The following is a 22,667-nucleotide window of genomic DNA, read 5'->3' as shown; positions in this document are numbered from 1 at the left end:
AGGAGTTTTTCATCCTTGGCAGCGGTTCCTCACCTTCCCCACGGACACACCCTTCCCCATCCTCCTTCCTCATCCTCGGGGTCAGGAAAAGGAGCTCTGAAACGGGGCTTTGACGTGTCGGGTTTGGGCAGGAATCGCTGGATTGTACAATTGCAGTGCTTAAGGAAGGCAGGGGATGTGCAAAATGGTTATTGCTAAATGGTGCATTCTTCTTTTTTAAAATTATTTTTTCTCTGGAAAGGGAAGTCAGTTTCCCTCCAAGAATCCAATGGTAAAGAGTTTAAAAAGCTGCCTCTGTTTAAAGGGCAATAGAGGTTCCTGCTGAATCCCTGTCACGGGCCAGGAGTAGCATGACGCATTTTTCTTCTGGCTGAACCCTCTGATTTATGTTCTGTGCACCCAATCCTTCTGCAAAGGAGTAGGAAAAATCAGATTCTGCTTTTGTTTACTGTTGTGCAAACCTGGGATTATCAGCCGAGGCTAACACTGGAAAAAGGAGGATAATGGATGTGTGGCTGCCCTGATTTTGCTGCTGAATAGACACAGATTTGGTGGCAGGCTCTTGCAGGGATGTGAGCTGCATGTGCTTTTGTCTCCAAGGTGGTTGAGATGAGCAAGAGGATTTGTCCTGATCTCGGAGCCCTCTCAAGAGCCCAGCAGCAGCCCTGGTTACTGCCAGAAGCATCATTAAAATGTTTTAGGCTGCGTTTTGTGGCCACTTTACATATATATTTTTTCCCTTCTTCTTCCCTAATTGATGCCTAGTGTATGAAGACTTGAGCTGTTGGTGGTATCCATGGCCAGGCTTTCCCATTTTAAAGGCATGAGGAGCCTGCAGTGGAGGTGGGCATCAACACTGCAGTATTTCTGGAAATGGTAAACATGTAGGACAGTTTGCTGGAGAGGCTGGTATTGAAAGACGAGTGGGTTTTTCACACCCCACATTAATTCACTCAGGCTTATTGGCATTTGCAGCAGCTCCTAAATTTAAATTTTGGGGGTTTCTTTGTATTTGAAATCAGGGCCATTATCCAGGGGGACTATCCATTGCAGCAGGAGGAGGGAGGAGAAGCAGAGAAGGAGGGAGATGGGCTTAACATCTCCTAGATGTTAAGCAGTGTTACAAAAGATGGATCTAATGGTATAAATCAGTATCTGATGCAATTCTTGGAGCCCTTTTGGTGTTAAAAGAGCTGTGTCAGTTGAGAATTGGGTGCTTCAACTCTTCAGTTTTATTATGAGGAATCTGGGAAAATGCCTGATTGTTCCTTCTTTCAACGAATGGAGTTGGCACTTCAAAATCAAGGCCCTGAGCATCCCCGTCACTGTTTTATATGTATTTTTCTGTAAATTCTTACAGATAGTTTCTCTAAGTCCATGGCACCTCTGAGTTAAAAGTCCAGCTTTTGGTTTCCCCAGCCTTTGGCTGTGCTGGTATTGCTTTGTTCTCTTCCAAAGGTGTCTCTGTGAGAAGGAAAAAAAGAATCAGAGTAAGTACAAGCGTAGCTCTGAGGGCCAAAGTTGTGGTTTAAACGAAAGATTCACAGCATGTATGTGCTTTGCTTTAAATATTCATCTGCTGTAAAAATGCATCTGTGATGTGGGGAATGAAGGAACCAGGGGGATGTAGTAGCCACTTTTAACTCTCCTCCCCATCAGGAGCTCTGCAGTGGGTCTCACTCTTGTTTAGGACTACTGCAAAAAGCCCCACAAAAACGGCAAACAAACAACAACTTTTTTTTTTACCTAAAATCTTGCAGAAGCAAGCTGTAACCTGGGCTGGGATAGTTGTGCTGCCTGATAGCTGCCTTTTTATAATTACCTTCCTGTTCCTGCCAAACTGTCTTCTAATTTGAGGAAATTTATACTGTTTTGTATATCCTTCCCTTAACCCTAATTTGCTAAATATGTGCATATTTCTGTGTGGTTCTGCAGTGGTGCTCTGGATCCACTGCATCGAAACATCACTGGACTAAAGGAGTTTGTTTGTGTTGTGTAACCCCTGGCAACAGACTTTTGGGCCATTTCCCTGACAGCAATTGACTCACATTGAGCCAAGCAGTGACTCCACTGTGTGGATGCGTATAGGAAATTTTGCACACGACCAAGGCAGAAAGAAACAAGAGATGTGGTTCTAACATATCCCTCCAAGTGCTATTTAGTGCTGCTGCTGCAGGTGATGGTGGCAGGCTTCAGGTGGGCGTGAAGCTGCCAGAGTAGATAAGATCACTGGAATCCACCTCTTTCCTCATTCTGATTTTTGGGGTTTTTTGGATCATCAGTGATGAAAGGCCTTGCAGATGAAATAAAGCATTTTATCTTTCCAGTTGAAAGTGCAGCAGTTGACTCGTGTTTTGATGTGTGCTGGTGAATAATGCAGAGGTTGTTGCCTTCCCTCCTCTTTCATCTCTGGAGTGACACTGCAGACTGTCAGCTCTCCCATTGAATAATTGTGTCTTGTGTTGTGCTTCTTTTGTTGTAGAGCGATCGTCTTTTGATCAAAGGTGGTAAAATAGTTAATGACGACCAGTCCTTCTATGCAGACATTTACATGGAGGATGGGTTGATAAAGTAAGTGAAGCCTCATGGTGGGATTGGGTATGTACAGAAATGCACTGCAGATTGGCTGGAATAGCTTAATCTCAGAGAGATCTATTAAATTACAGTGAAAAATGAATATTTCCACGTCTATCCTGGTGTTTAATGAAGGGGCTTTAAAAGCAGGGTATTGAATAAATAAACAACTGGGCCCAAACCCTGCTGGCTCCAAGGAGGTACTTACATGTGCTTAATCTTAGTCATGAGAGCAGCCCCATGCTGAGATGACACATGTGTTAGAAGTTATCTGTGCTGTAAAGTTTCACTGAGTTATGACTTCAGATATTTTGAATTCAGAGTTCAGCATCCTAACACAATTCTCTTTTAGACTTGGAGGCTGGACTTGGGTGACCTCTGGAAGTCTCTTGCAGTGCTGACTTCTCTGGGTCTGTGATGCAGAGATCACTCCAACCCCCCTTCAAGTAAAAAAGGACCCTGTAGTGGAAGAGGTTCAGACCTCTTTCTGTGTTTTCAGGCCTGGAACATATGTTCCTGGCACGTTAAATGTGTTACAGATTTCTTTGGAAAATTATTCTAGGGAAAAACAGACAAGCTAGAGGTTACAAACAAGGAATTTTCCTGTTCTGGCTAAACAGCCAGCACATGTGCTTTTTCAATCAAGGTTAAAAGTTAAAGGAGCTAGCCAGAGACAGCTAATTAATTGCATCCACTACTGCACTGCTAAAAATAGGTCTGTGAAGAGCTGGACTGGAGAGACCTCTGAGGGTCTCACCAGGAATTTGGTAACCAATATCTGCTTGAATTTATGTTTGTGTAGGGACTCTGTAATATTTACATATGAGAGGAAGGTAGAAAATAAGGAAGCAAAAATTCTTTCAGTGTTCCCAAACCAATAGCTGTTAGAGAGCTGGAATCAAGTGTTGAGCTGCTGCTTTAAAAAGTCTAGCCCCTGGAAAGCTGTGTTGGGTGCAGTGATCATCCATGACCTGCACGGCCCCTTCCAGAGGGGCTCCGTCTTTTCCTTCCTTTTAATGTTATCCTTAAGTCCTGAAGGAATTGCACACTTAACTCACCGTTAGTCAACTGCTTCCACGGGAAGAATAAAGCACCCTCAGCCCTGTGTGTGCTGATCCTGTGCCCTGCTTTATATGGAAAAAGACAATGCAGCTGTGCTAAGTAGCACAGGGGTATTTGTTTACAGGCTGCTTACCTGGGTGTGCCTGACCTGCTCCTCAAAACCTCTTTCCCCAGGCAAATAGGGGAGAACCTGATCGTTCCAGGGGGAGTGAAAACTATCGAGGCCCATGGCAGGATGGTGATTCCTGGAGGGATCGATGTCCATACCCGGTTCCAGATGCCAGAGCAGGGGATGACATCTGCTGATGATTTCTTCCAAGGGACGAAGGCTGCATTGGCTGGGGGCACCACCATGATCAGTAAGTGCCTGCTTTCCTCTTCCAGCAAAGCTGGGCTTTTCTCTTTCCCAGATAAGAACAGGAGCTTTGGGAGTCACCTTGTTCTGAACCAGTGGGTGATGTCTGGCCAAGTTGCTGGGCAAAGCTTGTGGGAATAGGGATGGAAAAGCAGGACCCCAGGATTTCCCCATCTTGCAGTTGTCATTCATTTCATTTGTCTTCCCTTGCTGGTGGTGTGACTTCAGCAGGTTTTTGGGTCTGCTGCTGCTGGAACCTGTTGTCTCTGTGACGTCTGGCTTCAGAGTGAGGAGCAGATCCCCCACGTTTCTGTACCTTGGTCCCTTGTCTGTGGAAAGATATCTATTGTGTTTCTCACACCCAGAATCCTGATGCCAGTGTTCAGTGTGTCTTTGAAAACTGGACCACTTATTTCAGGATCTGCTTTAGCCACCAGGAATTTTTTTAGTGTAGCTCCACTTGGGCTCATCTCCTCCTTTGGAGAAAGAGAGGAATTGTGAAGTACAAATACCTCAAAATAAAAAAGGCAGACTGACTGTTGTGCTGACAGCAGGATTAGATACTTTTGGTATCTAATCTAATTCCTTCTGCCTCTAAAATGCCTCAGGAATGACTTCCAGGCTATCTGTCCCTGCTTATGTTTGCCACAGGATCTTAAAACTCCACAAGCAAGTCACAGTCTTAACCTTGTAACTTTGTTTGAGCCAGAGGGAAAAAACAAACCCCTCTGTTGCAGGGCAGCTGATCAGGTGTAAAAATCTGCCATTGTGTCCCAGGCTCGGTTGCTGCATGTGGGAATGAGGGATAAAGATGTGAAGTGATCCAAAATCTGAGCATCTCAGTCTTTCATGTACTCTCAGGTGCTGCCACTCCACAGGAGGAGAGTTCAGGTACAGAGGAATAAAAGAAGCTGTTTCAGAACATGTATTAGTGTCTATTGTCCAGTCTGTGGATATAAGGAGATCTTAGGCACAGCCAGAAACCAGCTTAACTCTACTCAGTTCCAGCCAAGCCCTGCGTGGACTGGAACATCCTCATCCCCCAGAGTGTGATAGTGAGCAGTCCTTGATCCCTGGCCTGGTGGGTGGACTTGAATGGATTGACAGGAGGCTGGAAGTAGGGCTTATTTAATGCTTCAAAGAAATAATCTTAAAATATTTCAGGAAATTATTTTTCATAACATTTTCACTTCAGAATGTGAGGTTTGTGTCTGAAGATAGCCTTACCCACACAGGGGATGTGGCTGTGGATGATCCCTTTGTGCACACTAATACCCAGTTCTCCTTCAAATCTTTGCTGTCAATTTAAATCAATAGCACTGAAATGGTTTTTTATTTTCAGCCTTAGTTCATTGACTTTGTTTCACTGGTTGTTCCTTTGTTAGAGTACCTGGTTCACACTTGAATTATCATTTTGTTCTTCCTTGTTAAGTTGAATTAGATCAAAATAACATTCTCTGTCATCTGCATGTGACCTTTCAGCAGCACTGTTCCCCTCAGTGGCACTTTTTGAAAGTAGAAATTGGTTTGGCAAATTTTTTATGGAGTAGCCCTTTACTTTGGATGCCTAATTTTACCTCTGCAGAGCCTCCTGTTTCAGAAATCCTTTATGTGTGTAAATATTTATTGCCTTTACGGCTGTAATATCTGAATACTTCAGTAATGATAATGTAATGCTTTTCTGAGTTAGGGAGGTGGGAGAAGAATACCCCATTTTACAATTTCTCCTTTTACAGCTATGAAAATGAGCATAATTTGGATTATGACCATGAGCAAACCATTTAGAGGAGACTAGGGATAAAACTTTACCATCCTGAGTATATCAGATAAAGACACCAAAATACAAAACCATCTCTAAACAAAAAAATCCTCCTGAGACTGCAGCAAGGACTAACTGTACTAAATAGGATGATGGAGAGACATTTCTGGTAGGTGAGAATCAGCAACTGGAGCAGCAGAAAGCAGGATGAATGATCCAGAGTAGACTTCAAAGCTTTGGAGCCCTCTGCCCTGTGTCAGCTCAGCTGTTTCTCTGAGCAAAATTACAGCATTTGGAAAAGTTCTTCCACAGTAAAGCTCTGGTCAACACTCTCTTGCTGGGTGGCCCTTGGGCTTCCCCAGAGCAGGTGGGAGCTGTGGTGGATGGCAACATTTTTCCTCTTATGATTAAGAGGACAATATTTAGTGAACTGGATTCACAATATCACAAATTACAGCCTGAAAATGGCACTCTTATCTCATTGTGTGTTTTAAATGCTGGGATTTTGCAAAGGGAATCTGCTTCTCCTGTGGACTTGTATCCAGCTGTGTCTCTGTTCTTCAGTCTTTTTTAGGAAAAAACACCTCTTTTTGGATGTGAGATCTGTGGAAAAAAGCACCCAATTTCCTCATTAGTGCTTTTAGCAAACTTTGTATGATTTATTTACGAATACCTTTACTCCATCTGTTTCTCTGCTCTATGCATAACCCTCACTTTGGGCACACAAACAGCTTCCTTGGCTTCATGCTTCAATTTATTTCACATTTTTGTGCTGGAGGGTACTTTAAGACTGTTTACTTTACAATCATTTTAGGGAAATATTTATTTTGCATGCAGTTTTCAGTGAAATTGAACCAAGAACCTTGGATAGGTTTCCACTGATGGTTGGTTTATAAAAATTGTGGGTGAAATTCTGACTTTGGTGAGTTTTGGCATTGATCTGCAGTGCCAGGAATCATCTGGAGAATCTGCTTTGGTGAACCTAATCTTCAGCTCAGATCAAATTCAATGTTGCCCCTTTAATTCTTATGGCAGACACATCCAGGGAATGCACAAGAATGTAACCTGTTTTTTCCAAGCCCTGTCCTCATTTGCTTGTTCCCCTCTAAATTCATTCCTGCAGCATTAGGGAGGGGGAATCAGATGGGTCCTGGTGTCAAGTGGAACAATTGTATGTTTTTTGTGGCACCAGGGGAGCTTTTTCCTGATGGGAAGCAGATCTAGCTCCAATCCAGGTCTTCCCAGGTGATCAGGGAAAAGGGGCTGGGGGTGAGGATCCAAATCTGCCCTTTTGCCTCTCAGTCCCTTGCTTTCCTGAGCCGTTCCTAGGTTGCTCCACTCAGGAGTTAGGGCTGATTGCTTTTTCTGCTGGCTCCCCTGAGGCCATGTGAGCAGGAATTCCAGCTATGATCCTTCTGTCTCTCCCCTCTGCAGTGCCAAAGGCAAGGCTCCAGCTGACTTTGCTAGCAGAGGAACAAACAGAGTTGGTTTTGCCTGAAATGACGTATTGTGATATATTTGTTTTTCTGCAGTGACAATTTGTACAGTCCTTTTCTTGGTCCGCACCTTAGAAGAATACTGGTGTGGGTATGTTAGCTGAAAAGCCCTCCCTCTGGGTTTTAGGATAACATTACTCTGGGAAAGAAACTTGGATTCTCGCCCTTTTGAAATGTCAGAATGCAGTGTTTGGGCATTAAGTTGAAAGGAGAATTCCAGAATGCTCCGCAGAGAATTTTGATGGAGAGAAGAGTATTAGATATGCTCCAACCTGTTCTGGTTGCTTCCTTAAACTTTCCTGTATTCCATGGAAAGAGAACAGTCCTTCCGGAGTTTTGGAAAAGGATTCTGTCTGAAGTTGCCCTTACAAGAGGCTAAAGTTTTGGTGAGCTAAAAATGACATTTTGCATAGACTCACAAACCATCCTGAGTTGCAAGGGATGTTCCCCAAGGATCACCAAAGCTCAATGCCTGGCTCTGCACAAGACACCTATTTTTGAGTCCCTGTTTTCCCAACCTGAGCTAGGTTAATACCCCAGGATATAACCCAGTCCCTGGAGCTGTTAGAGGAGGAAGAATCCCTGCTAGGAACAGGGTGGCCTCTTGGAGCCTGGTGATGGTTTGGTTGCTGATTAACTGTGATGGGTGAAATCCCCATCAAAATCAGTGGAAAAACTCCCCCTGATTTGAGCAGGGGCAGGATTGCCTCTGTCTGCTCCCAGCCCTGCAGAAGGGATGAAAAAGTTAAGCTCTGTATATTTACTGGCTTTCTGATCCCTGAGCCTGTTTAATGTCCCAGTGAGAACTCCATCCATCCAGGCCAGCTCCCACACACATTTGAGCCCCTCCTCCCACACTCTGCTTTTTCTCTGGTATCTGCTGTCCTTGGGTGAAATCTCTTGCTGACATTGCCTCTCTTGACTCAGTCAACCACTGCTATAATCATAGAGAGAAATTACAGTGAGAGAAATGATAGCTTTTTCTGGCCTGGTGGTTTGGAAGCCAACAGCCTTTTGAACTTGAGCAGCAGTTATCCTAATGACATGGGGAGGGAAGGCTGGGGAGGGGAGCCTGTGTATCTTAGGAAGCTCAGGAAATGAAGGGGAGCCTCACATGGGCTGCTGTTGGCTCCCTAATTCCTGACCCTGCTATTAAAGAGCTCCTGTGGGCCGCATGGCAGGGGTTTGAGCAGGGTTTGAGCTGCCCAGCCACAATCCAACTCAAAGTGAGGTGACACCAGGTCTCCCAAGTCATTCTGAAGATCACCACCTTGCTGGAAGGAGATGTTTCTAGTCAGGAATGATTCCTCACCTGTTGGGTTTTGATCTAAGTGTGACAGAGAATGCCCCAAAGGAGATCAGACTCTGTGACAGTCTCAGCTTAAAGTGGGGTTTAGACAGGATGAGGGTGTGGGGTGGTATTTAAACCCACCAGTGGAGATTAAATTCTATTCTACCTGACTGGGTGCATTTATTTTGCATTATTAGGGTTAGTCCTGTGCTGGTCTAGAGTCTAAATGGTGAGAGGAGGAGGAGGGAAGCAGAGACAGAAGGGGGTGACAGCAGTGGTCAGGCAGGGACTTGTGGCTGAGCTGGAATTGTAAAACCAAGTGTTTTGCATCCAAGAGCAGCGACCACAGAGCTGCAGTGTCTCCCCAGGTCCCTGGCTGTGTGTACACAGCACTGCATTGTTCCGCAGGCACCAGCCCCGGTTTTGTTTCTCTTTGCACCTAGAGATGGAAGAGGAACTGTGTGCTGGGACCGGCCCTGCAGACAGGCTGCCCTGGCTTTGGAACTCGTTTCTCTTTCTGGCAGCGCTTCTTCTGCCCCAAAGAAATGTTTAATTCTCTGGAAACATAGTGAAAATATCTACACATTACTGGGGATTTCTATGAGTAGGAATCCTTGCTCTATGTGACTGGAATAATGAAATCACCACACAGAGGTGCAGAGTCCCTCCTGCCCTGTCCCTCCTCTCTCCGACTCCCCTTGGTCCTTTTCACACCCCAAAACCAGCCTTGGCCCTGATTCACCCTAAATCTCTTGGCTTCACCAGCTCCCAGCTTCCTGCTGCTGTGTTTGTACCTTTCATTCAGGGCAGGCTTAAAATCCTTAATGAGAAAGTGGGGTGTAAGCAGAGCTGGGCAGTTCCCTGGTGTGAGCTTCTCTTCCCGAGCTTTTAAACCCTCTAAGTCCATTAGGCTCTGCCTGCAGTGGATTGTGCAGACTCTATCCAGGGCTTGCTCTGCTCCCAGCATCCCAGCAGTGCTGGATGGGATCCCCCATTGTTCTGGGAGGGATTCCAGTGGGGGCTCATGGAGATCTGCCAAGTCCTTGATGTCCCTTGCCAGAGAGCACAGGAGGAAACAGCTGTGCAGACCTCAGATGTGTTATGTGTTTCTGTGTGTGCTGAGGGGCATTTTTTGACCCTTTGGGCCGTAGCTATTGTTTGCCGCCTCTCTGTGCTGTGAGGAACAGGCTGCTGTGAGGAGCACACAGGGACTCGGGAGCTGTATGGCTGTGTCTGGGATGATGTAGAAAACCTGTGGTGTGGTGAGATGTTTAACACTGGTGTCACACACTCAGCTGGGCCGTCATTCCCCCTCAGTGCTGAAAGGTGAAATCATTCACCCTGATGTTGGGCTGGAGTCCTGTGAAACCTCTGCAGTCTAGCCTGGCTTGTTTTTGAGTCAATCAGGAGATTTTTCCCTGTTTTCCCATCTTTTCCTTCCCCAGAGCTGCTGGGGATCCTGCCCCTTTCTCCTCTCCATCCTTCTGCCTCTTGGTAGCACTGATTTTTTTAAAGAGCAGGTGAGGGGTCCCTTTCTCTGTTTGTTTTGACCCACTCTGCTCCAACCTCTCCCTGTGCAGGAAGGAGGGGATGGAATCAATTCCACGCGTGCTTAGTTTAGTTTGGAACACACAAGGGCTGGAGTGGCAGCAGTTCTGACAGTGCAGATGTGACTGACCTAGATTTTTTCATGCATCCAAAAAGAGGGATTTATTTCAGGAGAAATTAACCTGTGCTGTCTGTTGATGCAATAGCACTTCATGCCTCTAATTCCATTTAATGCTGGGGATCAGTGATGCTGCTTTCCCACTGCATGGAGAAGAGTTCTTTTGCTTGAAGAGCTGCTTTGAAGTGCTTTTCTTTAAGAATCACTGAATGGTTGGGGTTGGAAGGGACCTTAAAGATCATCTTGTTCCGTCCCTTGCCATGGGCAGGGTATCTTCCACTACCCAGATGGTTCCAAGCCCTGTCCAGCCTGTCCTTGAACACTTCCAGGGATGGGGAACCTGAGCCAGGGCCTCACCACCCTTATAATAAAGAATTTCTTCCTAATACGTCATTTAAACCTGCCCCTCTTCTGCTTAAGGCCACCTCCTTTGTCCTATGACTCCATGCCCTTGTGAAAAGTCCCAAAAATCCCCAAATTCTTGCTTTCTTTGTCCAGTGCTCTCATCTCCAAGATGCAGGCCTTAGAGATGACACAGGAGTAAAGAGCCGGTGAGTCTCTCTGATGGGCTGTGTCTCCCCCAGCCTCTTACATCCATGGGAAATGTACATGATGTTTTCATGGGGGCTGGTGTAAAAGTTGGCTCCTCCAGGTCTGCTGTGGATGGAAAAAAAAAATCTTAAAAAATAAAATGTAATTATCCACCTTGCTTCTTATAACATCATTAGCTGCTTGTGATAGGTTTTCAGAGCATGTGAGTTAAACCTTGCTAGCTAAAGTGTCCTAATCACCTTCAAGTCTTGACAAGGTCTTCAAAGAAGCAGCAGGAAGTGGTGCCACCAGCTCTTTTCTTGGCCTGTTTTTCTGGGCAGGGAATTTTTGGCTCCCCACCAGTGTTCAACACCTTGGCTGCTTTTGCCTTCCTGTGAGCTTGACTAAGCAGAAAATGCCCTGGTCAGGCAGGACCTTTCAGCTCTCCACATTGGAAAATAGCTCTGTGTGCCGCAGGAGAGAAGCAAGTGGAGCCTGAAAGAAGCAAGGGCTGTAACCAACTGCAGGATTCCCCACTTGGGATGGATTTGGAGTGCTGCCTGTGGAGTAGGATTTGATGTCTTTGATCAGCAGAGCCTTTTTTCCCCTCTTTCCTTCAGCCCCAGTGCCTTTAGAGTTCGTAGATCCCATCTGTTTCTTAGAAACTGGATTTTTTTTTTAAATCTTTCTGGTGAGAGGGAGAATTGTTTGAGGAATACAAATGAGCTCCTCCTGTCTGGCACACTTTAATCACACTCAGGAACTGCCAGTTGTTAGCAGCTTGGGGCTGTGCCTGCATCTTTTCACAGCCCTCAGTCCCATGGAAGCCCTGTGCATTTGCAAGGAATGCAGGGATAGACATTTACAAGTTATGGCTTCTGGGAGAACTCTTTCCTTCCCTTGATACCCTGCAGTTGGTGTTGGGACCTCCTCTGTGACAATGGGAATGTCATTCCATTTCTTCATGCTGGTTGCTGGCTGTCTATAGTGGGAGGTGGCTTTGTTGCTGAGGGGTTGTGGTTTTAATTCAAATTAATTAAGCTCACCTAGAGTCTCATATCATAAGTAAAAAGTGATTATTTTTGTGACAAGCTACCTGAGAAGCTGGTGTGGGCAACACTGGAAGTAAGGAGATAATCCCTGTCCCTCCCACTTGACATCTGCAGATCCAGAGGAGAGTGCTTTTGGCTTCCTATGAGGTAAAAGAAGGAACTTGTAGTTTCACATGCAAATGTGAACTGGGAGATGCTTTGGTTGGTTTTCAGAGCCCACCAAAAAGGGCTCAGCTTTTGGAAGCTTCCCTTCCCACTTGTCCAAGTGTGTTTCCACCACATTGCTTTTGTCCCTAGTAGCAGCTACATATGTACAGTGTGGATATTTTTGGATCTGGGGGATTCGATGGTGGTGTTTTACATATGAATGAAATTCCCTTGCACAGCCTCCAAGCAGCAGGAACTGGGGAAGGAGTTCCTGGAGAGCCCTCCCAAATTATTGCACAGCACTGAGTTGGTGCAGGGAAGGGGGGAAGCTCCTAAACTTCAACACCCTGAGTGGTTTGTGCCTCCAAACTTGGGCTCTTCATGGGCCTGGCAAGATTCCAGACTCCTTGAAAAGCCAGGCAAGGCTGGTTCAGCAGCCAGGGACTGCGTCACAGGATTCTCTGTTCAAATATTCCAATATTGCTTCAAAAAAATATCATTCCAGAGTGGCTGTCAGTTAATGATGCTTTCCAGCAGGCTTTTCTTTACTTCAGGTAAGATTTCTGAGGATTAGTATCAGTGTCCCAAGAGAAGAGTTCGGCTGCTGATGGGCTACAAAGGACTTTTCAGCCTGATGGGCAGAGACTCTTTCCACTGTGAATGGAAAAAGTTTTGGAAAGCTTTTGTAGTGCAGCTGAGTAAAATGTAGGTGTGCAACGTGTTCTTAGAAGCAGAAATGGGCCATGGAACCAGGACCACAGCTGACGACTCTGAACCAGTCAGTCCTACTGCAATGCAAACACTGTCATAAAGGGGAAGGTGGCAGCTGTATGGAGCACCTCCCACTGAGCCATCCTGCCCAGATCCAGGGGCAATTCCAGCTGTTCATGGAATCCCAGAATGTTTTGGGTTGGAAGGGACTTTAAAGTCCATCCAGTCCCACCCCCTGCCATGGGCAGAGACACCTCCCACTATCCCAGGTTGCTCCAACCCCTGTCCAGCCTGGCCTTGGACAGGAATGGGGCAGCCACAGCTTTTTTGGACAACCTGTGCCAAGACCTCGCCACCCTTACAGTAAATAATTTCCTTCTAATACCACATTTGAGACAGGAAATTAAGCTGAGGTGTAGAAAGCAATAGTTGCCCCTAAAGACTTGGTGCATGGATAAGACAAAAGTTAGATCTTGTGTGTAGGAGTTTCCCAAACCAGTTTGCCACAGGATGGGTGTCTCTCTTTGGGTGGGCAGCTCAGGTGCTGCCCAGGACTGATGCTTTGTGCCCCAAACCTTGGACTCTTCACAAGTCTAGGAAGACACCAGACAGCTTGTGAGGCCAGGCTGGGCTGGCTCAGAGCTGGAGGAGGAAGCTCAGTGGCTTGGGGAACATGCCACAGGAGTCTCTGTTTAAACTGGGGATAATCTAGTTAGGACCTCACACAGGTTAATGATTTCAGCAAGCACAAGAGCTAATTAGCAGGCAATATCAGTGCCACAGAGTGGAAAGAACACCTACAGATGGGCAGGTGTGGTCAGGAAATGGCTGTGTGAGGGACGGATATGCTGCTTGATCCTTGTCCATTGGTGGAAACCAGGTTCTGCTGCACCTCCCACCAGGTTTTCTCCATAAACATTTAGGTCTGATTCAGCCCTTGCTTCCCTGCCTGCAGTTGTGTGTGAGAGTGGTTTGAGTGGGAACAGGATGGGGACTGCTGGTGTTGTAGCAGAAGTGGCTGTGGTTTGGTAGTGATGGGTGACAACTTCCTCCTTGGAACCATGATGTCACCTTGTTACAGTCATGAGGAGAGGAAGTGTCTGGTTCTCATCCAGGCAGGGGAGATGTTTATTTGATGAATACAGGGTTTTTCTTTTCCCCTGTATTAATACAAGCTGTATTCATAAAAAGTGCTTGTATAGAATCAGAGCTCTTCACATTTAGTTTATTTCTGGGGGGGGAAGAAAACCAACTTTTCCAATGCCAAACACACAAAGCCCTCTCAGAACCACTACAAATTTCCATTGTAAAAACTGGCATCCTGCAGTCACGTTCGTCTTCATCTCCAACACCCCTGAAACAGCCCTGGGCCATGAAATCAAGGTGAGAATCCAAAACTTGGTGAGAATAATGCCAGTCCAGAACTGTTCCAGCTTCCCAGCTAGTGGAAAAAGCCTAAGGGGCAGGACACATCTCCAGTGACCTGAGAGGGAGAGAGCTGGCTCATGGCACGTGATCTTTTGTCCTCCTGTGTCTGATCAGCTCTTGCCCCTTGGATGTGTTATTAATTCTTGTGTTTTGTCTTGACTTGAAAGTCATGGCTACAAACCGAGGTTTTTTCCATCTCAGTCCTTCAAGGTTTACAGACCAATTCATATGGAAGCCTTTGAAGTCCTGTGTGCTCTTTTCACGGCCTTCAAGTGTGGAGTAATGCCTGAAAGAAAGGATAAATCTTGGAACCACTTACATGTCTCTTTTGAACTTGGTTCCCCTCCTTTTCTGCCATGGTGACCTCCTGACATACAATAAATGCACAATAAACCTGTACTGGGAAGAGATGGAGCCTTTTTTTTGATCTGACCTTAATATGCTGCCGTGCCAGCAGCTGGGGGGGGGTTAATAATAATTGTGTGAATTCTTTATGTTTGTGTCCAGCTGGCCTCAAATTGTCAATTGTATTTTGGATGTAATCAGCCAAAAGGGCAAGTGAAATATCTATATGACATCAGTGAGGGAATAAGGGAATGTTGCAGTCTGAAAATGTGATCAGTGGAGCACAGATGTGTCTGGTTCTTCTGAGCCTGGTCCAGCTTCTGATTTCTCCGCATCAGGTCTTATAAACTGGATCTGAACTGACAGAAACCAACATGTGATGTCATTTAGGCTGCCTTTACTATGAATTTGGCAGGCATGTACAGGAGACCAGTCCTTGGGTAGTGGCATTAGTACCATAAATGCTGTTCTGTGCAGGGCTGTAACTCTTCAGAATAATCTCTTTATTCCAGTATCTTTTCTTGGGCAGGGGGGAGGGAACAAGAATAAAATATTGTGGGAATAAATCCCAACAAATACACAGCTGAAAATCTGATTGCTGGAACCAGGATGTGAAGAAAATCCTTTATAAAAGGGTAATGATGCATAAAGGTAGAAGGAATTGTAGTATTTTACCAGCTGAGAATTTGAAGCCTCTGGATGAAATAAGGTCTGTGATGATGATATAATCTATGGGTCAGTCAAGGGCCTGACTTTCAGTTCACAGAGATTGATTTTATTCCTCTTGCTTTCACAGAATTACTCGCACTTCACATCAGTGCCAGGAGAATATTCCTGCAGCCACAGCCTGACAACTCCAGACTGCTAAGTAGGGACCTGTGCAATTACCAGGGCTGAATTTAATTACAGCCTCTCAATAAAATGGCTTGTGACAGAATGTACAACTCAATAAATTCGCCAGATTTCACCACATGCAGTTGCTGTGGGGATTAAGTAGTATTAAAAAGGCAGATGTGTTTATAGTGATCAAGTTGCTATTTAAAGTTTTGGGTAGGGGAGATCTGCCTGCTAACAGTTAAGCTTAAATGTTAAGGATTTTCACCTTATAAACTCCTCTTAAACAATAGACACATTTAATGCTGGTAGGAGGAAGAAATAATGTGCGAAACTGCAGTCTGTAATAGCAACTGGAACCCTGAATACATGGTTTTTATTACATACACAATTTTGGTAACATCTGACCCTAATTCATGTTTATATTGTCCATTTCAAACAGTTTTTCTCCTTTCTGGTAGTGGCATTCATGAGCTGAAGCCCCAGAAAATTTTCATGCATGCTTTGGATGACAATTAAACCAGTTGAAAAAAATCCTTTCCAGTGGAAAGCTGGAAGCATGGGCTATTAATAGAAGCTCCAGAAACGGGCTGTTTGCAAGCCAAGGCTTGCTCAACTGAGGCAGGATGAAAAAAAGAAAAAAAAATGCACATGCCACAATGCCAGGAAGCTATAAAATGCATTAATCCCCACCCATGAGCACATCCATCCCAAAAGCAGAGTTTTGTTTTCAAGGCAAGGCAAAGAGCTTGATCCAGCTCTGCCTCTGAAGCAATAATTTCTCTGGAGTTTAGCAAGGGGTCAAAAATATAAAGGCATTGCTCTTCATCTGCATTTTTTTTTTAATTTGAGAGAGATTCCAAGTGCCAGAAAGAGATAATATGGAATTTTTCTGGCTCTAGTCTCAGAGTATCCTGCAGGCTGTTGGGTAATTCCCCAGCTTTCTGTGCTGGATCCCTCTTGCCCATCTCCCTTCTTGCTCAGGGTACAGGTACCACCCTGCTCCAGGAAAGCTCTTCAGGAGCAGAAAGCCCCAGAGTTTGGAAAAGGGAGCCAAGATGTGATGCAACATTTCCTAAAGCCACCATTTAAAGCTGAAATTGGCACCATTTTCAGTGGGCTGTGGAAGTGGTTTTAAAGTCTGGGAGCAGCTGGATGAAGACAAGGAGGTGTTTCAGGCCAGCCTTAATTGTGGTTCAGCTTTTAGGCTGCCCTTTCTGGAATCAGCTGTTGGACTTGATCTGTGCAGGTCCCTTCCAGCTCAGGGTATTCCATGATTCTGTGAATTGTGCAAAAAAGCAGTAGGAATGATCTGAACTTCGGAATTACTTGTGTGGATGGGATTGTGCTGGGATCTGATTTTAGTACAAGTTTTACGTTAATACATGATAAGAATGTGTTAATAATGGGTGATGCTAGCACTTCTAACCCTTTTTCTATGGTTTTTCCATGCTTATGTTAAAACAACACTGCTTTATTTTCCCCATCCTTGGAACATTTCATCCATTTCCCTAAGTTTTTGCCTTCCCCTTTCATTTCACACCCAATTTTCTCCCCTCCAGCATCTAACTAGTTTGGCCCATGAGATACAGAATATTCCAGCATGGCTGGGTGCCAGCTTTGGTGCAGAAGAGCCACATGGATCACCCAGTGTTGTTGTCTCACTTCAGCTCATTGTCTGCCTTTAATCCTAAGCCGATTAATCTGCCTGAGGAGGAGGAGGGAGGAGGAGGAGCGAAGGACCCTGAGCTGAGCGGGGCAGGCAAGAAAACAGCCCTGGCTGGTGGTGGGTGGGAGCTGGAACACTGGGATACAGGAGCAGGTGCACCTTGTAAGCCTGTGTGTAATGACAGGAGAGTCAAACCAGGAATGGGAAGGGTAATTAAGAGTCTGGATGATTAGGGCTGGAGCATGTGTGTCCACAGGTGCTCAAATTCCACTGCCCTCGGAGGGAGGTTAGAACTTGGATTGTCTGAGAGAAAGACAGACTGTCCAGGTATTTTGGAATCCTGTCAGTGTTTAATAAGGAAAAAATTAGAATATTTGTAATATATAAAATAGTTTTTCTCATTTTTTTAAAGAAGTTCCTTTGCTGGTGTAACAGCCTTGTTTGCCCTCAGCCCTGGGCTGCTGCATTTTGGGTTCTGCTGCTCAAAAGGTTAAAAGATAGTCGACAGAATGTTTTCTGCTCTTAGCTGAGAAATCAGTGTAACCCTGAGCTTGGCTTTGCCCTGTGCCTTGCTGAGAATGTGTTAAATAAAGAGAAAAATTTGGATTAGACCTGAATTTCACTCAGATTCAGGGAGCCACTACAAGGCCCACAAATCTATTTAATTTCTTCTTTGAAGATTTCAGTACCGATGAAGTGATTCTTACATTATCTTTTCCTTTTCCTTTTTTTTTTTCCTGTCTGTTATTTTTTTTCTGTTTTTGGAACAAGCTTTTAGTTTAAAAATGAGCTGGCAACTTCCTTCTCAGACCTCAAGCAGCTGAATTCATTTGCACAGCAAAAAAATCAACAACTGGAAGAAAACATCTGGGCTGGGAAGCACACCAGATCAAGGCTGTGGTGGTGGAGGGAATAAAGGGGTGACAACAGCCTGTGTCACTGCAGTTTGTTTTAAGTGTGCCCTGCAGGCGTGGGGTCACCCAGGGATTGAACATTCCTGGTTGCCGAGGTGATAGAAGGAAAGATGGGGCAGTGGGATGGGATTCCCAGGGAGAAGGAGCATTGTGGGGTCAGGACAGCACTGCTTTTCCCATGGGAAGCCTCCTGGGAATTCTCCAGGAGGGAGATTTGCTGTGAGCTGGGGTAGGTCAGTCCTTGTGTCCATGGTCCTGGGACAGATCATCCCCAGGGGTCATCCTGGAAGCCTGGGGCTGTGGGAACGTGGTGGGATGGAGCCTCCTCCATCAGCTTCTTGTGCTGCTCTGGAGCACAGGGACCTGAAAGAAAAAGCTTTTTGTTTTACTCTGCGCTCTTGAGCTGTGCCTGAGGGCTAGAAGAAGCTTCTCTAAGCTGCATTTCCATCTGGCCATCTGAACAGGCCAGAACAGGATGGAAAAATCGAGGAGACTGCCATTTGTGTCTGAATTGCTCCAGACCAGGATATGGTATTACATCCACTTTCTCCATGCCTTTTGTGCAGCATCCACTGCTCCTGCTTGCCTGCTGTGGCAGCATAGCTTCCATCCTGCCCCTGGGTCAGGTACAGGAGCCCAGCTCTTGGGCCCCTCTCCAGGGATGTCCCTGTCACCATGACTGTCTCTTGGTGTCCTCTGCTGGGACCTTCCCCTGTCTCTTCAGACCAATTCAGTCCCAGGGTGCAAAGACTGTCACTTACCTTGCATTCTCAGGCTGCTTTCCTGCTGAGTTCTTCCATGTGGGTGTGGGGAAGTGGTTGTTCACTGATGTTTGCCTGGCAGAGCTGCTGTAGAGAAAAAGTGTGCTGCGTTTTGAAGGGGCTAGGGAGTGATTTGGCTGTCAGGGAGCTATGGGGTGCTGCCACAGGAGATATTCCCAACCCCTGGAGCTGACTTCCCTGCACACTTGCACCAGCACTTCCATCACTTATTGCAACCAGCTGTGGTTTGGCTTTGTCAGAGAGCTGACAGAGCTCCCTTACCCCTGGTTCTACTGCCTCCAAAAAATACCATTTGTCATCCTTGGGTAGTGCATGAGGTGAGGTGGTGATAAAGCTCTGATCCCTGACAACACCATCATTCCCGGGAGCTCCAGAGCATTCCCAGGGGCTCAGTGCTGGGCTTTGAGGACTCTGTGTTAACCCCTTGGTGCCTTCAGGCACGATTTCCCAATGCCCACAACCCATCCATCATCTTGGGGCTGATAGAGCTCTGAGGGCACCTTTAGTCTCAAGTGGAGATGGGTTTATTCCTGTGATGTGTTAGAGATTAAATGGACTTTTTTTGGGTTTTTTAATTAGATATTTGTGTAAACCTGGGCTTTCTCCACATCCCATTGGAAAAAACAAAAGGAATGTTATTTTTCTCCTTGTTGTTCATTCTACTTAAGCTAAAGATTAACTTTGACAGAGCAACAAGGGCTCTGTACTGGCCAAGAAACAATTCAGGCTGGAAGTTAGTGGAAGGTTTCTGACCACTGGGGTGGTCAGATCATGGAACAGAAATTGGATGATATTTTTAAAAACAGGTCAGTTTGTTGTCTGCTTATATTTGGGCTCCTTTTTGCAGTGGTGGTGAAAAGCACATCCTTGGTGTGGTGCCAGACAAGAGGCAAATTTCCAAGTTTTCACTCATAGCACAGATTTCTGTGACGGGTACGGGGGGAACAAAGAGACCCCCAGCCACTCCTGCAGCCCTGAGCTGATGAAAGCTGCAGCTGCCAAGGCAGTAAGGATGTGCATATCATGTCCTTGCCTTGGTGTGATGCTTCCAGGGGAAAAGCCTCTTGGAAAGCAGAAATATTCTAAGCTGTCTCCCTTTGCAAAGGGGAGAGGGTGGGCAGAGTTTTGCAGCAGGGATGTCGTTTTGGGTGAGCTCTTGGCTTTGTGCAGTGTGTACACAGCTCAGGCAGCTGAGAGGTCTCTGCTGACTTCGGTGACTGAGGCTCGTGGCTGCTCAGGAGAGCTGGGCTGCCTTTCCCAGTGTGAATCTGGTTCCTTAGAGTGCAAAACCAGTAAATCTTGGCTGCTGTGTCTGTGTGGGGGCAAAGCAAAGCTTTTTTCTGCCCTGGGGGTGAGTGGATCCCAGGGGCTCTGTCTCTCATCCCAGCTGTGACTTAGAGCAGCCCTGATCGTCACCATAAAGTTAAAAAAAAAAAAGCTGCTGGGATTTCTCTGCTGATAATTGAAGCAACTTTTTATTTTTCTGTGTGTTTTAATGTAGATTCAAGCCAGACCCTCTCCTCCGCCCCAGCAGTGCTTCCCAGTTTGTGACCCCTGAAATCACACAGGCTTTTCCTGTTCTCTCAGTCAGTATTGGAGATGCTGACTTTCTTTTTTTTTATTTCACTGTGTCTTTTGAAGAGCTCAGAGATTCCATGTGCTCAAATAAAAACCAGGAACACTGAGCCTTCAGATCCAGGTCCCTTGCATCACCCACTGAGGCTGTCCTGCAGCTGCAGCTGCCTGTGAATCCATTTGCTGCTGGATTTGGTGTGAGGATCAAACTAAGCAGGTGCCAGAGGCAGCAGGACCTTCTCAATGTCAGAGAGATCTCTCCAACCACAAATTGTTGGTCCTGCTTCCTCCAGTCCTCTGGAAGGTGCTCCTGGTTGGGATGTGCAACACCAACAGCTGTAGTGAACAGGTTGTAATAACAACTAATTTTCTTTCAGCTGGTGCTCCATAATCGACTTCCGTGCTGCATTCTCTAGAAACCACTGAGAAATTGCAAACTTAGAAATATTTTAAGGGGAAAGAGGATGCCTTGATTTTGGAACAGCCTCTGCACAGCTGTACTTGCTGTCCTGGGCACCCAGGAAAGCTTCTGCACCAGCAATTTACAAGTGCTTTGGTTGTCGTTCCCAGTTGACCACGTGGTTCCTGAGCCTGGGACCAGTTTGCTGACGGCGTTTGACCAGTGGCGAGAGTGGGCAGACAGCAAATCCTGCTGTGACTACTCCCTGCATGTGGACATCACTGAGTGGCATAAAGGTGTCCAGGAGGAGATGGAAGCTCTAGTTAAAGATCATGGTAAGCCAGGGAAGCCTTGCCCCTCCTTGTTTTTCAGGATCCCCTATTATTTAGGGCTGTCTCTCATGCAGTATTTTACTTTTATATCCAAATAAAGCTGTTTTAGGCCCATATGGCTCCTTGAGAAGGTTTGGGCAGTTGGGATTGCAGAGGGCTCAGGGGTTGGGGCACACTGGTGTTGCAGCACTGATTTTCCCGAGGTGAATCTCCTGCTTTTCCCATGCAGAGCAGCTCCTCTGTCCAGCGAAGGTCCTTCGGGTTCATCAGTGCCCTTGATGATACCTGCAGCCATTAAAGTGCTGTAAACAAGGGAAATAGGAGCCCCAGGAGGACCAATCCAACTCTGGATGCTAAAAGTGAAGAGCTGAGTAAAACAACCTCATAGGTTTTCCCCCTCTTTATTTACCCTTGGCATGTCATCCTCAGGCTGGAGTAATTTTCCATCCTGTTTGTAGTTTGAAAACCCAGCATTTTATGCCATAATGGGAGCTTCCCACATGTGCTGGGTGAGTGCTTTTAGTGGTTCCAAAGGCTGGAGAGGAAAAGCCAGCTTAGGATCAGTGAGGGTCAGTTTGGACATGTCATAGACACAGATTTCCCATTGTTCTCCCTGGAGGGTGAGGGGGATCAGCCATGTAGGCCCAGTCTCTGCTTTTGGGTGAGATCCATTTTTTGCTTTTATTTTGTTACTCAACCTCCTACAGTGAATTAATGGAATTATTGCTGACAGCTGATTTAGGGATTGTAGTCCATGGCTTTACTGCAATGTGCTCTCTTTCCCCCAGGTGTGAATTCCTTCTTGGTGTACATGGCTTTCAAAGATCGCTTTCAGCTCAGTGATTCTCAGGTAGGAAGGAAGGCTTTGTGTTTAATTTGTCACAAATTAGTGTTTAAGTTCAATATCCTGGGATCTGACACTCTATCCTGGTTCCAATCTTTATGTGTGTTACAGTACCTAAGATTGGCAACAGCACCCATAGCTCTGCTGTGAAGATTATATTTTTAATTAAAAATAAAACCTAACCATCAGCAAACCCTGAAAGGCTTGGCTGAGGGAAGCAATGGTAAAACTCTCATTTTGAGAGGTTGGAGGTTTTTTCCCAGCTCCTTTGGGATAGAAGCAGTGGCAGTTCTTTGAATTGCTGCTTTATGCCTCTGCACAGGGCAGGACAGGGAGATCTCTGGGCTAATTATAATTATTCTGTTTAGAAGCTAAAACTGATTCTGGTCCAGAGATGGTTTTTTTTGGTGGTAGAATCACTGGGACCTTAGAAAGGAATTAATTGCCCTCCTGTTTGCTGTTCTGGTGGGCACATTTGGGCACATTTAGCTGTTCAGAGGAGCAATTTATGTTTCTGAAGGTGTGGGAGGAAAGGAATGCCTGGGAGTGTTGGTGTGTGAGTTATCTCTGAGGGCTCTGGAAACATTTTGATGAGGGAACATTGATGGCGCCAGTTGGGGGTTACTGGACCTGAGCCCTCTCAGGCTGGTTGCTGGAGTGGGAAATCACACTGCTCCTACCTCCAGATAATGGATTTCAATGGAGAACATGCCCCCACCATTTAGATATAAGGGATGTTTTTCGTGCCAGGCACCAGTAAATGAGACATCAAACAGGTACAACTCTGCAAGTCTTTTAAAATCATCCAGCTGTGGGGCTTGAGTTGTTGCTGTTTCTTCCTCCCATACTCCAAACCTGCCACTGGATAATCCTTCTTTGCCACATCAGCAGCATCCAACT

General features: G+C 45.9%; 1 protein-coding gene across 3 annotated transcripts in view; it reads left to right on the top strand.

Moving 5' to 3' along the window:
- The window catches only part of DPYSL2 (dihydropyrimidinase like 2), a 51,006-nt gene that overhangs the window by 10,058 nt on the left and 18,281 nt on the right, over positions 1-22,667 (top strand). For all 3 annotated transcript variants that reach the window (XM_030964357.1, XM_030964356.1, XM_030964358.1), the window contains 4 exons: positions 2,483-2,571; positions 3,811-3,995; positions 20,762-20,926; positions 21,712-21,773. In XM_030964357.1, coding sequence (XP_030820217.1) covers positions 2,483-2,571; positions 3,811-3,995; positions 20,762-20,926; positions 21,712-21,773 — 501 coding nt within the window. The remainder of the gene's footprint in view (positions 1-2,482; positions 2,572-3,810; positions 3,996-20,761; positions 20,927-21,711; positions 21,774-22,667) is intronic.

The sequence above is a fragment of the Camarhynchus parvulus genome, chromosome 22 (genome assembly GCF_901933205.1).
Source record: "Camarhynchus parvulus chromosome 22, STF_HiC, whole genome shotgun sequence".
Classification (NCBI taxonomy): domain Eukaryota; kingdom Metazoa; phylum Chordata; class Aves; order Passeriformes; family Thraupidae; genus Camarhynchus; species Camarhynchus parvulus.
The sequence above is the reverse complement of the archived record's forward strand: the minus strand, read 5'-3'. Positions and strand labels throughout refer to the sequence as shown.